This window comes from Schistocerca gregaria, chromosome X (assembly GCF_023897955.1).
Source record: "Schistocerca gregaria isolate iqSchGreg1 chromosome X, iqSchGreg1.2, whole genome shotgun sequence".
Lineage (NCBI taxonomy): Eukaryota > Metazoa > Arthropoda > Insecta > Orthoptera > Acrididae > Schistocerca > Schistocerca gregaria.
The window spans coordinates 633,349,954-633,372,023 of NC_064931.1; the positions used below are offsets into that span (position 1 = coordinate 633,349,954).

Here is a 22,070-nt window from a genome sequence, read left to right on the forward strand (position 1 = left end):
CAGAGGATAAACACTTGTCAATATCTTGCCTGCAACATGTCTTTGACAGTATACTTCCTGGGCTCTCTCAATGATTATTTCCCATGAAAACCATTGAAAGACAGTAAGAAGGGAAGTGGATGCCTACAATGTTGGCAGAATAATGCTGGAGTATCATTTGAGACAAGAAAGATACTCCATATAAGAGAACAAAATGAGATATGTAATTTTTTAATTGCCACATTTGCCCCCCTCTCTCCCCCCTCCCCCACCCCCCTCTCCCCCTCCCCCACCCCCTCCCCCACCCCCTCTCCCCCACCCCCTCTCCCCCCACCCCCTCCCCCCCACCCCCTCTCCCCCACCCCCTCTCCCCCACACCCTCTCCCCCTCTCTCCCTCTCCCTCTCCCGCCCTCTCCCCCCTCTTCCCCCCTCTCCCCCCTCTCCCCCTCTCCCCACACTCCCCCCTCTCCCACCTCTCCCCCTCTCCACCCTCTCCCACCTCTGCCCCCCCCTCTCACCCCTCTTCCCCCTGTAGGCAGTATCTATCTTACCCCTAGTGAGATAAGCCTCTACATCCTTACATTTGTCCTCTAACCATGCCTGCTTAGCCATTTTGCACTTCCTGTCGATCTCATTTTTGAGACGTTTGTATTCCTTTTTGCCTGCTTCGTTTACTGCGTTTTTATATTTTCTCCTTTCATCAATTAAATTCAATATTTCTTCTGTTACCCAAGGATTTCTATTAGCCCTCGTCTTTTTACCTACTTCATCCCTCAAAGCTACCCATTCTTCTTCTACTGTATTTCTTTCCCCCATTCCTGTCAATTGTTCCCTCTGGTTCTTTCAGTCTACCCAGGTCCCATCTCCTTAATTTAGCACCTTTTTGTAGTTTCTTCAGTTTTAATCTACAGTTCATAACCAATAGATTGTGGTCAGAGTCCACATCTGCCCCTGGAAGTGTCTTACAATTTAATACTTTATTCCTAAATCTCTGTCTTACCATTATGTTATCTATCTGATACCTTTTAGCATCTCCAGGATTCTTCCATGTATACAACCTTCTTTTATGATTCTTGAGCCAAGTATTAGCTATGATTAAGGTATGTTCTGTGTAAAATTCTACCAGACGGCTTCCTCTTTCATTTCTTCCCCCCAATCCATATTCACCTACTATGTTTCCTTCTCTCCCTTTTCCTACTGACGAATTCCAGTCACCCATGACTATTAAATTTTCGTCTCCCTTCACTACCTGAATAATTTCTTTTATCTCATCATACATTTCATCAATTTCTTCATCTGCAGAGCTAGTTGGCATATAAACTTGTACTACTGTACCTGGCCTTCCGTAATATGGTATTTAGATTATTTAACTGAAATTCTTGAATTCCGAAAAAATAAGCTAATGTTTAAATACTAATAGATTAGATAAAAATGGACATTCTGATTAAACTGTCCACAGCAGACAAAAACTGAAAACAGCTTTTGACTGATCTTTGATATTGCTATAAAATTTACAGCTTTTAAAAGGCACAGCTGTTTCTAAATTAATCACGCAAATTTTGTGAATGGTGGATCAAGTGTTCCCAATATTCTCAACTATCTAAATAATTTGCAACAGGAGGTTCTGAGACTCACTCTACAAATGTTTATGATCATTATTTTCTGAGCAGTGAAGAATCTTAGAACAAGATGAACTTCCACAAAAAGTAATTTCATATGATAAGGCGTCAGACCTAGTGGTGTAGCGGGAAGCGAACGTTCCTGGAAACTTGAGAGGCCATGGGATCAAATCCTGGATAGACCATGGAAATTTTCAGTTTACCTTTAATCTGACCTTTACCTCTTAATGATGTGAGGATTTGCCAGGAACGACATGTGGTTCAGATTCCACATCAAACTATAAGTCCCATTTTCCTAGTAGGATAACTAGAGTAGGTTGGGGACATGAAAGTCACCAAAGTGGCATTCAGTCAAAAGATTTGCATGTGACCGTTGAACTAAACACAGTTATTATTATTATTATTATTATTATTATTATTATTATTATTATTATTTGGTGGAGTGTATACAAATAAAATAAACTGTCATTGTGATTGTGTGCTCTTTGACAAGAGATAATGTGAAAGTGGTTGAACTTAGCTCTTCACTGTTTGAGGTATGAGATATTTCCAGTTTAGTTTTCAGTCAGTTGAAAATCTAGAAACTCGCCTCTATAAATTCTGTCATAGTTGGTTGTTTCACTGTCTATTCTTCAGATTTTTTGTGGCTTAAGCAACACTGCATTAAATATTTCAGGTTTGGATTGCATGAAAGAGAGTTAACAGTAAACCAGTTGATGACTAAGGTGGTGATTTGATTGTGGCTGATAACATTTCATTTACATTGCTGAACTACACGCAGACAAGCAAACAAATTCTCTCTCATGATTTCTACCTCCACATCACTAGCATAAATCAGAAAAATCTTGTCAAAACACCTACCCTCTTCAGGTACAGCACAGACATGTTATCATTCTGGCTACTGTGGCATGTCAATCCATTGTGAAACACTCTGTGAATGCAAATTCTAAACAGTTTCGTAAAGAAAATGAAATTACGTGCAAGATCATCTTGTGCTCAATGTATCATTGTCGAGGAAAGTCATGGTTAGTTGGTTGGTTGCTTTGTTGGTTTCATGTACCACGGATTATTTTGCACGAGAAAGTGTAATGAAGAGGAAGTAGTCTTTATATTTACATTGCTGATTAATTTGTAAATATGGTTACATACTGAACATTTCTAAGCCTTTCCAGTAATTCCTACCCTCCACCTATTCCCTGTTACTACAGTAGAAATTCTTCTGTGAAGTAGAAGAAAACTTTCTCAGTTTGTTATCAAATTTTACCCTGTTATCTGTTAAATGTTTTGTATCATCAGGTAAGTGATCAAAAATTTTAGTTAGTGCTGTGCACTCTTTTCTGTGCTGAAGACCACCTTAATGTGCAGCAATGTATGTCATTTTACCTTGTGGTGTTGTAATTATGAACATCATTGTTCCTTTGGAACAGTAGTGGATTATTTACAACAAACATCATGAGGGTATAAGTGTACTGTGAAGCAATAGTCAGAAAGCCCAATTCCTTAAACAAATGTCTGTAAGATGATCATGGGCGAGCACCACGTATTATTCTTACAACGTATTTTTGAGGAATGAAGACTTTCTTTCTTAATGATGAGTTACCCCAGAATATTATTCCATGTGACATTATTGAGTGAAAATAAGCTAAATGTGTCAACTACTTGATTTGTCTCTCCTCCAGATTTGCATTGAACCGAAGTGCAAGTGTGGCTTAACTAAGGTGTTTATTCCAGTTCAAAATCTTATAAACATAAGTGCCTAAGCATTTTGAAGTTCTCATCCTATTTATTATTTTCTCGCCGTGTGTTCCACTTATCATTGTTGTAGTAATCCTAGATGTGTTGAGTGTGCCAGTTCGGTGGTTTTGGTACACTACATAAATAACACAATAAATTCCATAAAACTCGAATTTGGGAATACTATAATTCACACAGTCAAATGCCTTAGATAAATCACAGAAAATACCAACCATTACTATTTTATTACTTAATACTTGTATTATTTTGTGAATGAACATGTCAGTGGCATTCTCAATAGGGTAACTCTTGTGAAATCCAAACTGTTTCGCTGAGGATATTATTGTTACTAAGGTGAGATACTACTTTGGAATACATCACCTCAAAAATTTTGAAAGTTGTGTCAGCAGTGAAAAAGGCCCGTAGTTATTGACATCTCTTATCACCTTACTTAAAAAGGGGCTTAGCAACAGCATATTATACTCTCACTGAAAAAAATGCCTTGAGTTAGTAATGCATTAAATATTTCAGATAAGAAAGGCCTTATTTTATGGGAACAAGTCTTTAGTACTCTGTGTGAAACACTATCAAAGCCAGATGAGTTTTTATTTATGATAGAAGGTGTAATATTCTTAATTTCAGAAGGAGAAGGTGGTGATACAATTTTACGAGAGTTTCTTTTTCAAAGGTGTGCTGTGGTTTTTCTCTTGAACTGTTTGTCCCTGTGCTTTCTATTACACGTAAGAAATGATTATTGAATATATTGGCTCATCATTTGTAGCTCTTCAGTTCAGTTCAGTAGTGATGTTATCCTGTTCTGTGGCTGATTATCCTGTCTCTTGTTTCACTACATTTCCTATAGGCTTAAGTCTGTTTTTTTGTACCGTGCAACTACTGCGGGATCTGTCCATTTTCTTGCCTACAGGTACATTTCCTTTTTCATTTCACATGGAACTTTAATGCCTCTAGTGATCCATGGCTTTTTACATGACTGTTTAATACTATTTCTGGTTAGTTTATTATGAAATCTATTTTCAAATAATGATATGAAGTTACCATGAAATAGATAACATCTGATGTTAGCATTTGGTTTATAGTGAATGAAATTCACCTCTTGTAAACTATTCTCAACAACATTGGTCTTGGAGTCATTAATTATTCTAACAGATTTCCGCTGACGAGTATTCATACTGTGAGGCAGTATGTTATTTATCCTAACTAACTGTGCCTCATGATCACAATCATGATTTGTCACTTGGTAAACAGTTGTTTTCTTGCTTTGAGCTTCACCAAAGAAAACATTATCAATTAGAGTCCTACTGCCTTTATCCACCTGTGCTGTTAAGTTCATTACTGAGATCAAACTGTAGGATCTGATTCAGGTTTCCAGAAATTTTTCCTACCAGAATCCTTCAGATAATCTGCACTAAAGTCACCAAAGACTTAACTATGTCCTCCTGTCTGACAAATAGCATAGTAACACTTCAAAATTTCACAGTGGGTATCTGTATACAGTTAAAACTAAAAGTGGACTATTTTTCAATATAAGTTCACAAGCACACACTTCTGTGTTCTGATCACTAGAAAATCTACTTATCTCGGTGTTTCTGAACTTGTGTTCCATCTTAGTATATGTGACAACTCCTCCTTTTCCCATATTAGCCCTGAATGAGTAAACTGCTGGAGTGTAATATCTTTTGCACGTAACTTACATAACCCTGTGGGTGTGTGGTGCCCAGTCAGGCACAGGATGTTGATCTATTCAAAGCTCTCTAAACTTTCCAGACAAGAAGCGCTTCTGCTTTATTACTGTCCTCTAATATTTTAATTAAATAAGCAGCTCTTTCTTTTCTGTACATGCTTAAGCATTTTGTGGGACTCTCACTACTTTGACTTATTTCAATACAGGGTGCCTGAATCCTTATTCTAACCTAAAAAAAGTTACCCCTCTGACACCAATAACCATAGGGAACCTAATTTGAGTGATGCTGGGCCCCTTGTATATTTTCCATAAGAAGCTCAGCCAAACTTTCCCTCTCCTATTGAGGTGTAGACCAGGTCTAGTATATCCCCACCTCGCAATTGTAACAACAGCCACTGCACTCATATGAGATGTTTACACGACTCACAGCAGTGTTAATCCAGGATTGCAGGATTGGTCATGGTATTTTAGGACCTCCTCAAAACTAATATTTGTATGTGTGTGTGTGTGTGGGGGGGGGGGGGGGGGGGTTGTATGGTTGTAGTTGCTACTCGCTACTCTTCTATTTGATCCAGGTCATCCTTAATGTGTGAGAGTGGCTGGAAATGAGAGAGAGAATAAACTTTGGATGCTTAAAGTGATCATTTGACTGGCATACTGACATTCCGGAAGAGTGATTTGCTCTCAACTCTGTCAGCCACAGAGTGTAGCACCTAAATGATTTTTTCCTACATAATTGAAAATCGTGCTTCAGAAAAAATTCATCCTGTCATGTGTGGAAATATTCTAATTGTTCCTCCTTTTGTTGCTATAAATAACAAACATTCAAAATCAAAGAGCTCAGACCATTGCTCACTACTCGGACATCAGTTTATTCTCACATCTTACAGCCTGGCAGCTACTAAATGTGTCAAAAATTGTGATACTATAAGAATGTGTGAAAGGCAACATTTTTAACTTTCCACCACAATACAGAAATACAAACTATACGTGAAGACTATTCGGAAAGGAAGGAATGACAGGTTGTGAAATGGAAACTACAGTGAAAACGAAACTGTTTTATTTGCAACAGTTATCTACAATTTCCAGCTACGTATCTTTATAGTCCCGATCCGTCTTAGATGTTTGTCATAGCGTTGTACCATCTTTCCAATACCCTCATTATAGAAGGCAGCCGCCAATTCTCTACACTGGCCTACAGCTTGTTGTCTGTGCGAAAATGTAGTCTTCATAGCCAGCAGTTCAAGTGAGCAGAGATGAAACTCAGAGGAAGACAATTACAGGCTGTATTGTGGGTAATCAAACATTTCCAGTTGAAGACGATGCCAGAGCATCTTCATTGCCCTCCAGAATGCGACTGAGAATTGTCTTGAAGAAGAAAACACTTAACAGTTATGTAGTGTTGGCTGCATAGCTTCAGGCAAAATTTCTCACCTGGCCCTCGTACTTGGTGGGGGACACTATTGTTCTAGGTATCTTTATGTGCTCCCTGTGTGCTCTCAACTATAAAGAATGACAAAACGCGATCAGTGGGCATACTAGAGACACTGCCCAACACAGCTGTGCAAAACTTCATCAGATTTTCACTGTGATTTCTATTTCGGGACTGATTGTTCCTTACTTTCTAAATAACCCTCGTAGTTTCAGAAATGTTTTTGTGGATATTATCTCTCTGATTGCTCTAGATACTTGCAACTGTTTGTAGGTATTCCTTTTGAATAGCTTTTGTAAGGTGTGCAGTTCTCTGGGTGGTTTTTGCATTGATAGGACTCTTCAGACGTGATATTCTTCTGAGTAGCATATTTTTGTGTAAGACAATGGTACTCGTAGTTGAAGGTAAACATTAAAAATTCTTATGAACTGACTTTCTGTACACCTGTACCATATGTACAGCCAAGTGAAATGTGTGTACACAGTTCCCAAATGATGAATTTGTTTGTGGCTGTAATTTTTTATACTAAAATAATATTCATTTGGAAATTCAAAGTGTTAGTAGCAGCAAACAGTGCACAAAGTATGTGTGATGCTATTAATAATCACTGAGCTCCATAGAATATGAATGGTGCTGTTCTTATAAGGCTCTTACTGAATAAGGTGGCAAATCAGTTAAGTCCCTTGACTCTTATTCAGGAGCAGTGAAGTTCAAATGTGTGTCCAAACATTAGCATTCTGAAACAAAATTAATGAAGAGCTCCATTGTCCATAGATCTGCAAACTAGTGTAAATTTTGCTATACACACTAAATGCTCGTTTCTGGTGAAGAATAAACAGGACTAATCGCCTAACATAATGGTACCTTCATAAAGCTGTGGGTGCGCAGTGTTCAATGACACCATTTGGTTCCAGCAGTGAAATCGAACCGTTGTTAAGGAATGTAACTGTGGAACCCAATCAGAAAGTGTGTAACGTCAATTATCAGTCATTGACATGCAGTGTCGCCAGTAACTACACTTGACTGAACCTTAGGGGTGCTGAATCATTGCTCCCCACTGTCTGAACAGCGGAGCTCAAAACTGTTAATACTAAAGAAAGAGTGTGGTATAATTCTTTGCTGAAGAACTGGGTGCAGTGGTTATCACAGTGGTTTTTTGTTTGTGAGAAATGGGGTTCAAATCCCTGTCCATCTATTTGGATTTAGGTTCAGATATTCCATGGTTTTCTAAATCATTAAGGCAAATGTGGATTGGTTGCTTTGGAAAGGACACCACTGACTCCCTTCTGTATCTTTGTCTCGTCAGAGCTTATGGTGCAACTTGCATTACCTTGTAACTAACTAATGGGGGATTAAACCGTAATCTTCCTTCCTTTTTGTGTAATGCAGATGAATTATTCCGTGGAGAATGACTTTTAGGAACTGACAGATTGGTATTTGGTATGGTCCATTCTGAAATGCCTTCACAGTGTGAATAATACACAGTGGCACATCCGCAACCAGCCGTGGTGATTTAGGCTTTCCGTGATTTTACTAAATTGCTTCCTTTGAAAGGACACAGCTGACTTCCTTCCCCATACTTTCCCAATCCACTGGGACTGATGACCTTGTTCAGTCCCCCTCCCCCCGCCACCCACCTATCAACCAACCAACCAACCAACCGACCACACACATTTGGCCCCTATGACCCTAACTCTTTGCACTTTGTTCAGTTCACATAATGTGATACAGACAGTTCTGGTGAAAGACTTTTGCATTAAAGCTGAAAGTTATATAACTTATAACCACAGTTTCAAGTCAGCCTGCCGGGGTGGCCGAGAGGTTCTAGGCGTTACACGATGGAATTACGCGGCCGCTACGGTCGCAGGTTCGATTCCTGCCTCAGGCATGGATGTGTGTGATGTCCTTAGGTTAGTTAGGTTTAAGTATTTCTAAGTTCTAGGGGACTGATGACCTCAGAAGTTAAGTCCCATAGTGCTCAGAGCCATCAAGTCAGCCTGGCCTGTTTGATCTTTACACATTGAAGATGGCAACAAATGCTGTACATATTAGTGTGTTTCAGTTCCTTGTCAAGATGTGAAATTTGTCCAAAATCTCATGATCAAATAACGAAATTTGAAAATCTGTAACGAGCATACAGTGCTTTTTGCTGCTGTGACTGTTACAACAAAAACACACAGGCCTTTATAGTTCTAGATTTTATATAATATCAGACATCCTGTATTTTAGTGCAGTTTCCAAGAATTAATCAAGTTTGTCAATAATAGTAGGTATGCTGAAATGTATTCTGTTTGTTTAATTGTGTTATGAAGGCAACTGTTAGCTATACACAACTTGCTTCAAATGCAGGTTTGGGACAGGAATGGTGTGGACAACAGTAATGCTTCGTTGAGACAGTGTGGTGCAGTTTTTGATTTAATTGTGCGATAATTGGGTGCAAAGTTGAGAGGGGCACTGTTAGTCTGAAATCATATACAGATTTTCTGTAAAAAAAAATTATTTATTTATTTATCTGTTCATTTCAGGTAAAATTGTACTTCCAGACAAAAGAGTAAAACCTGCTGATCCAAATAAGAAAACAGCAAATGGGACTGAATCCCTTGAAGGTAATGCATCTTAATATTTAAATCTTTTACGTGCAAAATATGCCAATTGTGTACAGTTAATGAATAGAACTTTCTGTCAATTTTAGGAAAGACTGTTGTTCCAGATAAACAGTCAAAATCTACTGCAGCAAACAAGAAACAGGAGACAGAGCCATTGGAAGGTAGTACTTCTTAAATTTAATTTTTGCCTCCACTAGTAACTTTTTATGTTCAATTTTTATTATGGCCTATTGAATAAGTGTGTGCATTTTTTTTTATTTAGAATGCTGCAAAATCACACATCTTTCATTTCAATATGAAGCTTCAGCCAAACAACAATATTTTCTAAAGCTTTTCAGTATGTCTTGTCTTGCACCTTTCCAATAATGAAGAAAAAAAGACAGATTTTATTTTTTGCACCAAAGTTGCTATTTATTGGTTAACTTGTTTCATTCTGTGTGTGGGCAGTTCTAGAGTCGTATTTGACAGGAAATACGAAAAGGAAAAACAGTAACCAGAAACAGAACTTTATTTGCACAACACTATCAAAAACTAAAGGCACATAATGCCTTAATATTAAAAGCAGGCAAAGATATTAGGATTCTCTTGGTGAAGAAAAATGAATATATAAGTAAAACAGATGATTTATTTAAGGCAAATATCATACATATAGATAAAGACCCCACAGACAGATTCAGACACTTAATAAAAAGTGATAAAGAAATCTGAATTTCTCTTAACACAAAAAGAACATAAGAGGTACATAGTCACCCACAATGCTCCAAGCTAAGAGCACACAAATCCAGGACAACAAATTATTTTTTCAGATGTAACTAATCAATATGCCAATGTGTCCGTTGATGACTGTTGGCCTGAAAGAAACCCCTTGAAATATAGAAAAATGTAAGAAATAGGAGATTATGAATTAGTGGAACTACTAACCATAATTTTATCCCACAACTATTTTAGCTTCAGTGGCCACATATTCTTACAGAAAGAGGGTCTTGTGATTGGTAGCTGCCTGTGTGGCACGAGAAACCAGTAATTAAATATCACCCAAAATGCAACCTGCACAGCCTTGACCCCTAAATTAGAAGGTCCATAATTCATTATATATCAGCTTTTGTAACATGCCACTTGCAGAAGTTATAGTAGACTACTCCTCTACTTTTGTAACAAAAATGGGTTTCATGTACTTTATTTTTTTATTTATTTTTTATTTATTTTTTCATTTTATCTGCAATGGATTTTGCATACTTGCTAGTTCCTGGCTTGATGTGCTTTATCATTGGTCCTGGGAAAAAAATAGAAAAAATATCGAAAGAATTACTGCTGTCATTCACTTCTGCCACACATCCACTTTCTACTTTGAATTAAAGAGTCTAATGTGGTCCATCCAATTCATCTGAATATATGTGAAGTACTATCTTGATTATTAGGAATTATATTATACACTGTTGGAGGTGGCATTTTGCCTGAAAATGCAATGGAGAAGTAACTTACATAGCCTTCAGGTGGTTCATTCAAATCTTCTTGATATCAGTATTGTTCAAAAACTTTAACATATTTTTCAAAAAATGCGTTACTAACATTACGAGAAACCCGCAAAACATCAGCATCACGTGTCAGTTCTGCAGTTTTTAACAGGTGAGGGTTGCCCTTTGAGAATATTGAAATAGTTTCAGAAATGTCCAAACACTGGCAGTTAAGATAACATCAAACTCAAATAGAAGCTGTGATCAGAAGAGAAACAGTGTGAATGGAGATGAGCTGAGCTCGGGCGTGGGACACTCGCAGCATTACTGCCACATGCACTGTTCTTGGGCTTGTGTTTCAAATTGTTAAGTGGGCATTATTAATATATCTGTCCATGGCCTGCTTGTAGAAAGTAGGTTTGACAAACTTATTTATCCACAGTGTTCTGTGGCTTGTAGGTAATGGGAATGACTAGTTAGTGTATTGTCAGCTAGTTATAATGTTTGCCTCAAAAGCTTGCTTCATGCATCAAGTGGCAGTGCTTTTAATGGTATAGGGTTTGTGATTACTGTGTGGTGGCCTTTGGCAGTGCCAAAACAGACACAATTGTCATATTTGGAAATAGGATGGCAGCTTTTAGCAAGTGATAACATTAGTGATATCTCATATAACTGTCAAGACATAAAGTGTGAAGAAAACGAAATTCACATGGATTCAGAATCATTTGACGGTTATGCAGCACTGGAACAAGTGCCACAAAATGTATAGCTAACTTATACCCACATCAGTACATGCTTCTATTCCCAATTTATCAGCAATATTTAGGATTTACTGCTGGCAAGACTTAACAGATGATGAAGTGAGGACAATAATTGGAATATTTATTCTTCTGGGAATTTTGTAAAAGCCAGAATGTAAATTGTGCTTTCCAAAATGGGAGTCACTTGACACACCATTCTTTAGGAAACGAGAGAATAAAAAAGTGTCATCTTCTCTAAAGATTCTGGTCTGTTTACACACTACAAAGGAGCATTACTGTTAAGGAAGTTTTGTTGTTCTGGATAGAATGTCTTGGATAGAAGCAATTTACTCCTTCAAAACATAATTTGGAATAAAATTTTACGATCTTTGTGAAAGCTATTTTGGATATATATTGGACTTCACTGATTGTGTTGGTAAGAACACACATTATGGCAGTCATAATCCTGAAGAGAAAATGACTTAATAAATGGTTTTTTAGCTTCTTGTTATATTCTCGGAAAGGTTTATTATATTTACTTCGACACCTGGTACACTAGTCCAGCTATGGGTGACAAACTAACAGGAATACCGACATTGTCAGCAAAAAGTAACAAAACGGAAAGGATTTTTCTGACATAAATAAAAGTGAAAAATTGAGGGACAAATAAGTAATGGGATGCAATAAACAAGAAAATGGTGACGAAATGAAAGGACAAGAGACATCATGATGGACAGCATCTCCATGATGAGGGACATCAGTTGGACTCCCATCTCAAACAGTCAGGCATTATCCAGAATTTTTGCCAAGCCTAACAAAGAAAAGACTAAGAAGTAGTTGTGGATTATGCGCAAGAAGAGGTCTTTGAAAAGATACATCTTATTCATGTTCGGAATGTGATTTCCCCTATGTGCAATACCATCATTTTAAATATTTCACACAGAAAAAGGTCTGGAATTGTGTAGAAATAAAATGTTATTCTCTTCTTTAATACTTTCTTTTTGGTCCTAATCTAATTTTGGTTCATACACTAAAATCAGCAAAGAAGTATTTTAATGTTATGTAGCGTGACTGCAGCAGCCAGCACTAGTGAAGTTATCCATGAGGCAGAGAAGCGCTCATGAAAAATACCAACTTATAGGGTTAACATAACGTCCATCATTTGAAAAATCTTCCCTGATATTTTTTTATTTAAACGTTACAAATTGTTTTGTAACAGAAATATTTGTTGTTTTTCTTCTTTTTTTTAAAAAAAAATAAGGAATCTGCTTTCGGATGTAAACTAAAATCCAAGCCAGTGTCATGCTTTTACCATATTATTTTTTAATAATTCAGTTTTATGATGCCAGTGAGAGTGTATAATTGTGTTACTCAAGTCACAAAGTAGCATAAATTATATCCTCTGTAAGAAGTATTCAGCTGTTAAAAATATTTGGTTTTGGTTTATAACACAAACCAGTAATTATAAAAGTAACACATATACACTCCTGGAAATTGAAATAAGAACACCGTGAATTCATTGTCCCAGGAAGGGGAAACTTTATTGACACATTCCTGGGGTTAGATACATCACATGATCACACTGACAGAACCACAGGCACACAGACACAGGCAACAGAGCATTCACAATGTCGCCACAAGTACAGTGTGTATCCACCTATCGCAGCAATGCAGGCTGCTATTCTCCCATGGAGACGATCGTAGAGATGCTGGATGTAGTCCTGTGGAACGGCTTGCCATGCCATTTCCACCTGGTGCCTCAGTTAGACCAGCGTTCGTGCTGGAGGTGCAGACCGCGTGAGACGACACTTCATCCAGTCCCAAACATGCTCAATGGGGGACAGATCCGGAGATCTTGCTGGCCAGGGTAGTTGACTTACACCTTCTAGAGCATGTTGGGTGGCACGGGATACATGCGGACATGCATTGTCCTGTTGGAACAGCAAGTTCCCTTGCCGGTCTAGGAATGGTAGAACGATGGGTTCGATGACGGTTTGGATGTACCGTGCACTGTTCAGTGTCCCCTCGACGATCACCAGAGGTGTACGGCCAGTGTAAGAGATCGCTCCCCACACCATGATGCCGCGTGTTGGCCCTGTGTGCCTCGGTCGTATGCAGTCCTGATTGTGGCGCTCACCTGCACAGCGCCAAACACGCATACGACCATCATTGGCACCAAGGCAGAAGCGACTCTCATTGCTGAAGACGACACGTCTCCATTCGTCCCTCCATTCACGCCTGTCGCGACACCACTGGAGGCGGGCTGCACGATGTTGGGGCGTGAGCGGAAGACGGCCTAACGGTGTGCGGGACCGTAGCCCAGCTTCATGGAGACGGTTGCGAATGGTCCTCGCCGATACCCCAGGAGCAACAGTGTCCCTAATTTGCTGGCAAGTGGCGGTGCGGTCCCCTACGGCACTGCGTATGATCCTACGGTCTTGGCGTGCATCCGTGCGTCGCTGCGGTCCGGTCCCAGGTCGACGGGCACGTGCACGTGCACGTGCACCTTCCGCCGACCACTGGCGACAACATCGATGTACTGTGGAGACCTCACGCCCCACGTGTTGAGCAATTCGGCGGTACGTCCACCCGGCCTCCCGCATGCCCACTATACGCCCTCGCTCAAAGTCCGTCAACTGCACATACGGTTCACGTCCACGCTGTCGCGGGCATGCTACCAGTGTTAAAGACTGCGATGGAGCTCCGTATGCCACGGCAAACTGGCTGACACTGACGGCGGCGGTGCACAAATGCTGCGCAGCTAGCGCCATTCGACGGCCAACACCGTGGTTCGTGGTGTGTCGGCTGTGCCGTGCGTGTGATCATTGCTTGTACAGCCCTCTCGCAGTATCCGTAGCAAGTATGGTGGGTCTGACACACCGGTGTCAATGTGTTCTTTTTTCCATTTCCAGGAGTGTATATTTCAGATGTGTGATCAAGGCTGAAAAGGCCATCCAAGGGTTCCACACAACAGTCTTAGCTCCATTAATAGAAATGTGAAGGTATGACAGATCCAGTTTCAGTATACCCATGATTCCCTTATTTGAGCTCCACATGTTGTTATGCTATTTGATGTTGACGTAGAAACTGACAAGTGCACCCATGTTCCTGTGGGTTTGAGAGTTCTTCATTGGTTGAGCTTGATGTTATACAGATCTTTCAGTCCATCTAGAAGAAGATTCTGCTGGGATTATGCTCATGTAATCTCTCTACACTTTTAATCACTTGTTGTGGGTGCACTGTTATTACACACTAGGACTAAATTCATTTGGACACTGCAATTTTCACAAATTTTGGTGTTCTATAATCATTCAAATTACACTGTCTAACTTATGCATGTGAAGAACAGAGGTCCTGTTGAAAGTCTAAACCATAGGTGGGCAGTGAGCGAGCCACACTCCCGGAGCCATCTGCATGAGCGTGGGCAGAGCCGAGGAGCCAAGATGATGATGCTTGGTTTGTGGGGCACTCAACTGTGTGGTTATCATCGCCCATACAAATTCCCAACCATTGCTCAGTCCAATCTCACCACTTTCATGAATGATGATGAAATGATGACAACACAAGCAGCCAGTCATCTCGAGGCAGGTGAAAATCCCTGGCCCCACCAGGAATTGGACCCAGGACGAGGAGCCAAGACCAGCCGGTGTCTGTCTAATAGTTTGTGCGTAAAGACTAGATGGCAATATGTGCAGCCCAGGTGCAAGAATAGCCACAGCAATGTACCTGGCTGAGTACACAGTATTATGTTATGTTACAGTGCATTGTGTAGTTGAAATGGCCAGTGAAAGCAATGCAGTGAAGTGGTGTTCTAGTTTATGGTTCAGCTCTAGTTGAGAGTGTGATTATTTTTTTTACCAAAAGCAAAGGAGGAACACAATGTTTGTTATGTGGTAAAATATTAATAGTAAAAAAGTACAATATAGAACGTCACTACAGAACTCAATACTTCAAACACATTACTTCAAGTTCTGGAAATCAGGGAAATTTGGAAAAACACTGGAGAAATTGTGTTTTTGTCTCAGTAGATGAAATAGTTTGTTTACTGAGATGTCATGCGTCATCGCTGGCTGGGCGAAACTGAGCATGTGCGCTGCTTCCTGACTGGCATGCTTGGAACTAGAGTACTATAAGGCTGTTTAGCTAAGAGTCCTGTAGTCTCTGATATACTCCATGTCTTCCAAGTCAGAATATTAGCATCAGGAAAAGCTTCAAGGCCACCATAATCTGCTTGATACATTCGGACCTCCAATCAATGCTGTTTATTAAATTGACCAGCAAGGTCAATATCAATTGCTTTCAAACTGCGATACACAGGTACACTGCGCCGCCAGCGACGACGCCATGCACGTGATGTGCAAGCAGTGTTTGGAGGTAGTACTTGGCTCACACTTGCTGTTGTGTGGGGCAATCAAGCTTATTTTCTGACAAAGGCTATGACTGAAAATTTAGTTGTGAGAGTGTGATTCTCTTTTCTACTTGCCTGTGTGCAACTCAGCGATCATCTTTATGGTAAGTTCCTACCTATCCTCATTGGTATTGACTCTCATAGTATTTGCACAAGTTATCTGTTGCATGGATTGATCATCGTGGCATCATTTCATCAACATGGTGTTTGTGACACGCGAATAATTTGCCGACGAGTGTATGTCCGTGATGGGCCAAAGCCGCAGACCATCTCTGCGAGTATCTCTAACAGATCGGGCTTTCTGATATGAAGCCCACCATTTCCCACTAATGCAGGTCCTGCCCATTAGATCTAGTTTCACTGATCTGCCTGCAGGCTGGGTCTGTTCATGTGTGGCAAAATGCAGTGGATTTTCATGATTTATCCGTGGACACAGGACCGAGGTGCTCTTTGGCAGGCCAGAGGCCACAAGCGATGGATTTCAGGAATTGCGAGTGTCTCAACACAAGTACATTGTACACTGTGGCGTTTTATAGTAATTTTATTTATAGTAGTGCATTTTGCATTTCAAAAGTAGTTTATGCATGAGAAAGTATGAACAGTAAGGAGAAGAATATTGTGGCAGTCGCTCGCAATTTGTGCGCTATGTACTCATATATTTCTTGAAAGAAAAATCACACAATACCTGTAAAGTAATGGACATGACACAGTGGGCAGTAACCGACAATAACGAACGTAGTGGAATCGACATATTATTGCCCATCACTTATTGTGTTGGTCTACACAACTACTCTTCTCTGCCTTACACACATCTCTCAAGAGGCCAACTTTTTCTGGGGTTATTTCTGAGAACAGTGAAGGTATTTTAAATCAGTCTTGCAATTAAAAGAAAATGCTTATTTTTGTCACCAGATGTGCTTTGTTTTATTGAAATAAAGTAACAACAGTGATCTTAATGAAACACACATACCATTTGGCTTGCTTCCTCAATTCAAAACTAGTTAATTACAAAAAAATATTGATTTTAGTACTCAAGATTTTTGCTCATACGGGAGAGAAATACAGAAGTCCTTACATTTTTGTCAACCTATATCATTACTTACCCTTGAGATCTCAAAATTTGTCATAGAAAAATGCTAAAACTTGTCTGGAAATCAGGGAAATATCAGGGAATTTCACTTGGGGAAACTTGTGGCAACCATGTGTAATGATGTACCTACATATGATATAACTTAATTACAGTGCCTAATAAACCAAATTTTCCTATGAAATGGAAAAAATCTTTGTCAGTGTCAGATGTTTAAGGGTAAGTTAGCTTATTTTTAGTTTCTGTTATGCCCTTTTCAACTACTATAATAATTGATGACGTTCCATCTGCTCTATGGTGTGAATGGCTCACAATTCTAGGTGATAGTGAATTGAAGGCTAAATATGAATCATGAACAAGCCTATCACATTTTTATTAACATTTTTCACAAACAGATTTCCCAACACATTATTCATAAAATGGCTGCCAAACTGCTCAGTGTTCGGCTCAATATGTCTGTGTGAAAAACTGTTCTCTCACTATAGTTCTGTGAATTGCAAGAGCGAGATCAATAGCACCAAATATAATGCACACCTCCACATCATCTGCTGAATGACATTTCAAATATATAAGAACACATACACCTATGTTTTTTTTGTGGTGAATTATCTTTATTCATTTATTTGTTTTTGTGCTTAACCTTGAGTTAGTCATTCATTGGTTATGCTGTATACTAAATAAGTTTTTATGTTGCCCTACTGTATTTGTATGACTATAGGTAGTAGTCAAAGAAGTCTTTAGTTATCAAATGTCAAAGTAATTACGTTTGGTTCCCACACTTAATCTAATGAAAGGAATATAATTAAACATATTTCCTTAGCACCATAATCTAATTTGCTGAATAGAACGAGACATTAGAGACGACAACAATGTCACAAGTTTATATCTGGATGGATACCTGTCCCTTCTCCAGTTGTTATGGCAAGCTGTGCAAGCAGCTGCAAGGTTAACTTCTGCCAGAGTGCAAACTCTTCTCTGCCTGAGCTGGAGCACTGTCCATTGAGCCGATTTGTGCCCCCCTCTGGCCTACACAGTGATGTCCATAAAGAAAAACACGTTGAATGTATGTATGAACATAAAAAAAAGCAGAATTATTATTGTACTGTAATAGAGAATACTAAATATGGAACATATTTCAGTTGTTAAACATACTAATTTCCATCATTTTAAGACAAGTGTCCCATTGTTGAAGTATTTAGTGAGATGGTGAAGGTGGTGGTGGTGGTGGGTGGAGTGGAGACTTCCTACAGTTTGAGAGATAGTTATTCATGAATACTCAGCTTCTGCATTTGTTACAAAAGCTGTGATGTTCGTGGTGTGTGAGGTTATTACAGTGTACATCATTGTAAATGAGTTGCTTCAGTTGAAAATAACATTCACAAATTACTTGCATCTTTAAAGATTGCTGAAAATTGAAGAGGAGTATCACAGAGATCTCTCTCCCACAGAGGAAGCCTCAGTGCTTATATCAAAGAACTTGTTTCACCATAGAAGGCTGAATGTGGTTTCACAAACTGATTGTCAGAGTAGTTCCAAAATAACAAGATATCAAGTGGAAGGAAGATAGGCAAGAAGGAGAGAGTTAAACATCTCATTGTGCTTATTAGATACAAAATACAGGTTCAGTTGAACAAAAATATAGGTTTAAAGTGGGCATTGAGATATTTAAGGAACCATTGAATAAGGGATTGATTTACGTGAATTATTAGTATTAAAACCTGAATCAGGATGTCAAAGTTAGAGAATTTGAAGTGTCCCTCCATCTCCCAAAATTTCCGAACATTGGTGAACAGTCGGTGACTAGGAACAAAGTGTCTTTATGTTAAACGTCATACTGTTTCGACAAAGGTTGATTTAAAGAAGTGCATGCTACTAATTTTCGTAATTCCCTCTGTAATGGATAGTTGCAGATGTGTGATGAGTGCTGCACTCTGTTATTTTCAAAGGATGACTTATTGATAGTAACCATAAAATCAAAGTATCAGATGCTTCTATGTTATTGTTTAGTGTTCTGAGATTGCATTGCAGTAATAGGCATTGCTGGGGATTTTGTGTCATAGTTTGCATGTAAGTGAAGAGTGTTAAATTCGTAAAATGTGCACCTTAATAGTGGACAGAAACTGTAGCCTGCTTCGGGGACTGTACTGAGAGCCATCTTCTTTGCTGCAATAACTGATTGAAGTTTTATACTGTTCTTTATAGAACATGATCCTCTCCTGAAATGAATGTGAGTTGTAAAACCTTGAGATGATGTGACCAATGAAAGAAATGTGTTATGTTGGTGTTTCTGTTTTGTGCATTGTTTACAAGCAAAAAGAGATTTATGAAATAACGCTATATTACTTTTTTCGACACTGTAATGTGTGCTTGGAGCACAATCCTTGTATATGATTTCTTCATAGATTTTCTGATTAAATATTGTAGTGATTTTATAAGCCTGATCATTTTTATCTAACTTTTTCTGGAGAATGACTTTTTCTTTTGAGTTTTGCAAGTCATGATACTAATGCTTTTGTTCTAATTTCAGCTTTGGGGTTACGAAAGGTTGCTAAGACCTGAATCTTCAGTCACCATTGTCAGCATTTGTTATTGAACCATATCAAAAGATTTTAAAGAAATTTTAGCTCTCTTTAAAGTGCTGTTGCAGCATATGCAGAAAGATAGAGCTTGCAATTATTGTGGAGCATGATTGAAGAATTATTATGCAGTCACAGAAAAAGAAAAGCAGTATATAAACATAACAATTCTGAGAAGATAATATTACATAATTCATCAGCTTCTCCCAGTGTACTTCATGTTGAAATAGTCCACAGATGAACTACTCAGTGTCAGTGCCCTGAACATTGACATCAGGCAGTTCACTCGTGAACTATTTTGACAATGTAATATTTCATTGACATTTATAAATGTTGTGTAATATAACATAACTTACATTTACAATTGTGATCATGAAGCAAGTGGATATCCTTATGAGTTACAGGACACGCAGGTTACACTGCTGTAAATTAGATAATTAGGTTTCCAGTTTGTCTTCCTAGGTTAAAGTAATATCATGGATCACGGTGAGAATGGGTAACATAGTGTTTAGAGGCTATCAAACTCAAGTGTGTTTGGCCACATTTAATGACACTGCTCATCTTTATTCTAACTTAGATTTTTTACTACAAGTCTCATTACAGTAGTAACTGTATTTGCTGCCTATCATTCTGTATTATAATATTTCAAAGACATCTGTGCAGTTCATCATTCTTTAGTAAAATTGTACTGAATATGCATATTAATACATTTAAAATGTTGCCAAATGCATTAAAGTGGTATTAGACATAAAAATACAATCTAGTCTGTAAAAATGCTGGATTATTATTTTTAGTGTAGAGTTATCTACATAATGGACTCGTTCAGTGTGAAAAATTGCGCTAAAAATTTTGATATTTTGTTAATTTTATTTATGTATTTACTTATTTATTTCCCTCTTGTAAAATGTCAGGACTTCACTTAGATATAACTAGAATTAACACTTTTCACACCTCAAGTAAGATAACTGTGCAGAAGGAAGTATTTTCACAAAGAAATATTTTTAAAAAACTTTAAGAGATTATCTTTTACAAAGTGTAACACAGATTACGTGTTCTGTTGAAATATAAAGATAAAAGAATACAGTTGTGTATGTCCATGTTTTTCATACTGATGATAAAAATTGAAATAAGAGGAATCAGTGGTTCTTCCAGCAAGTTTTCTGTTGATAGATATCCTTTCTCATTTAAAATTCTCCAAATAATAGAAGAATTTGCATTTTAATTGTAATTCCATCATTTACATAGTACTGTTAAAACTGTTCAGAAGAATTAATGCCACGTGTTCAGAATTCAGTTATCCAGGATGGTTTTTGTGTGTTTGAGAACTTCGGTATTAATCGTAAAAGGCAAGCTTCCATGGGCAGTAGTTACGTAATCGCTAATATTTATTTTATGGGCATACGGCCAAAGTTAAAGGCATAATTCTCTCCCCAGTGTTTTGTCTTCCAATGCTGGAAAGGCTTTAATGATTCAGAAAGCAGTTACAGAGACTAAACACCTCAGCAAGCTGAACTGTTTATATGAATCCATGCAATGGTTGGTTAGTGACAGCATCAGACTTAAGCTTACGATCACAGAGTCATGTCAACATATGCCATGGAGCTTGTAGTAGGGAAGAGTTAGTGCTGTTTGTTTTATTAATACTAAGGCCCTTGGCTTGTCTGACTTCAGTCCTCCTTTTCCGTTAATACTGTTTTCGTGCTTTTGAATTTACGTGGCTCCTCTTAAATCCTAGCATAGTAATTACTAGAACTAGCTAAGACCACAATTTCAGAGAAACAAATTTGGTGGTTTCCCCAGTCCTAGTACATGATCTTCTACTGCTGATTCATCTGTCTTGCCCAGTTGACAGTTGCTGTTGTGTTCATTGAGGTGAGTGTTAATGCTTCTTCTTTTGTAGCTCCTATGTATACTTGGCATGTGCGAGTATTTGAACACTGCAAAGGACTTTCACCTGCCACTTGCCCACCCATATATAAAATCCCTTGCGCTTGTGGCGAAGTGTGCATAAGAAGTACAAAAAGGATTACTATTAACATCCAGCTCAAGGAACACAAGAGCAGTTGTCACCTGGGCACAGCGGATAAATGAGCTGTTGCAGATCATGCTTTAGGACCAGGAAACCACCAAATACGTTGCTCTGACACTGTGATCATAGCGAGATCTACTAATTACTATGATAGGATGTACAAAGAAGCCATAGAAATTTTAAAGCACAAAAAGAATTTTAACAGAGAAGAGGAGCTGAAAGTAGAAAAGGTATGGGCCTTAGTGCTAAATAAAACAAATAGTGCCAACTTTTCCTCACTACAAGCTCTACAGCATAAGTCAGCACAACTCTGCAATTTTAGGCAATGTTCTGATGACGTGAAGCATCCATTGTGGGGATACATATAAACAGTTCAGCTTGCTGAGCTTTTTAGTCTGTAACAGCTTTCTGGGTCATTAAAGCCTTTTATGATGTCTCCAGCATTGTAAGACGAAACTTGGTGAGGGAATTATGCCTTGGACAATGGCCATGTCCATAAAACAAATATCGGTAAAATTCAGCATTGTCCGACTATTGATATAACAGTATTACCATTAACCCATGTCAGCATGTTCCACACATACTCAATGGAGCTGAAATCAGAACTCATTCCTGGTCATTCCATCACCTGAATTTGCTGACTTTTCCAGACATACCTAATGATGAAACTTCCTGGCAGATTAAAACTGTGTGCCCGACCGAG

The 22,070-nt window shown here is 38.6% G+C and overlaps 1 protein-coding gene across 1 annotated transcript in view; it reads left to right on the forward strand.

Annotated features, from left to right (window-relative positions):
• The window catches only part of LOC126298953 (uncharacterized), a 49,768-nt gene extending 29,351 nt beyond the window's left edge, over window positions 1–20,417 (forward strand). The window contains exons 4-6 of the mRNA XM_049990557.1: window positions 8,993–9,073; window positions 9,160–9,234; window positions 19,290–20,417. Coding sequence (XP_049846514.1) covers window positions 8,993–9,073; window positions 9,160–9,234; window positions 19,290–19,321 — 188 coding nt within the window. The 3' untranslated portion in view covers window positions 19,322–20,417. The remainder of the gene's footprint in view (window positions 1–8,992; window positions 9,074–9,159; window positions 9,235–19,289) is intronic.
• Window positions 20,418–22,070: the final 1,653 nt, after the last annotated feature.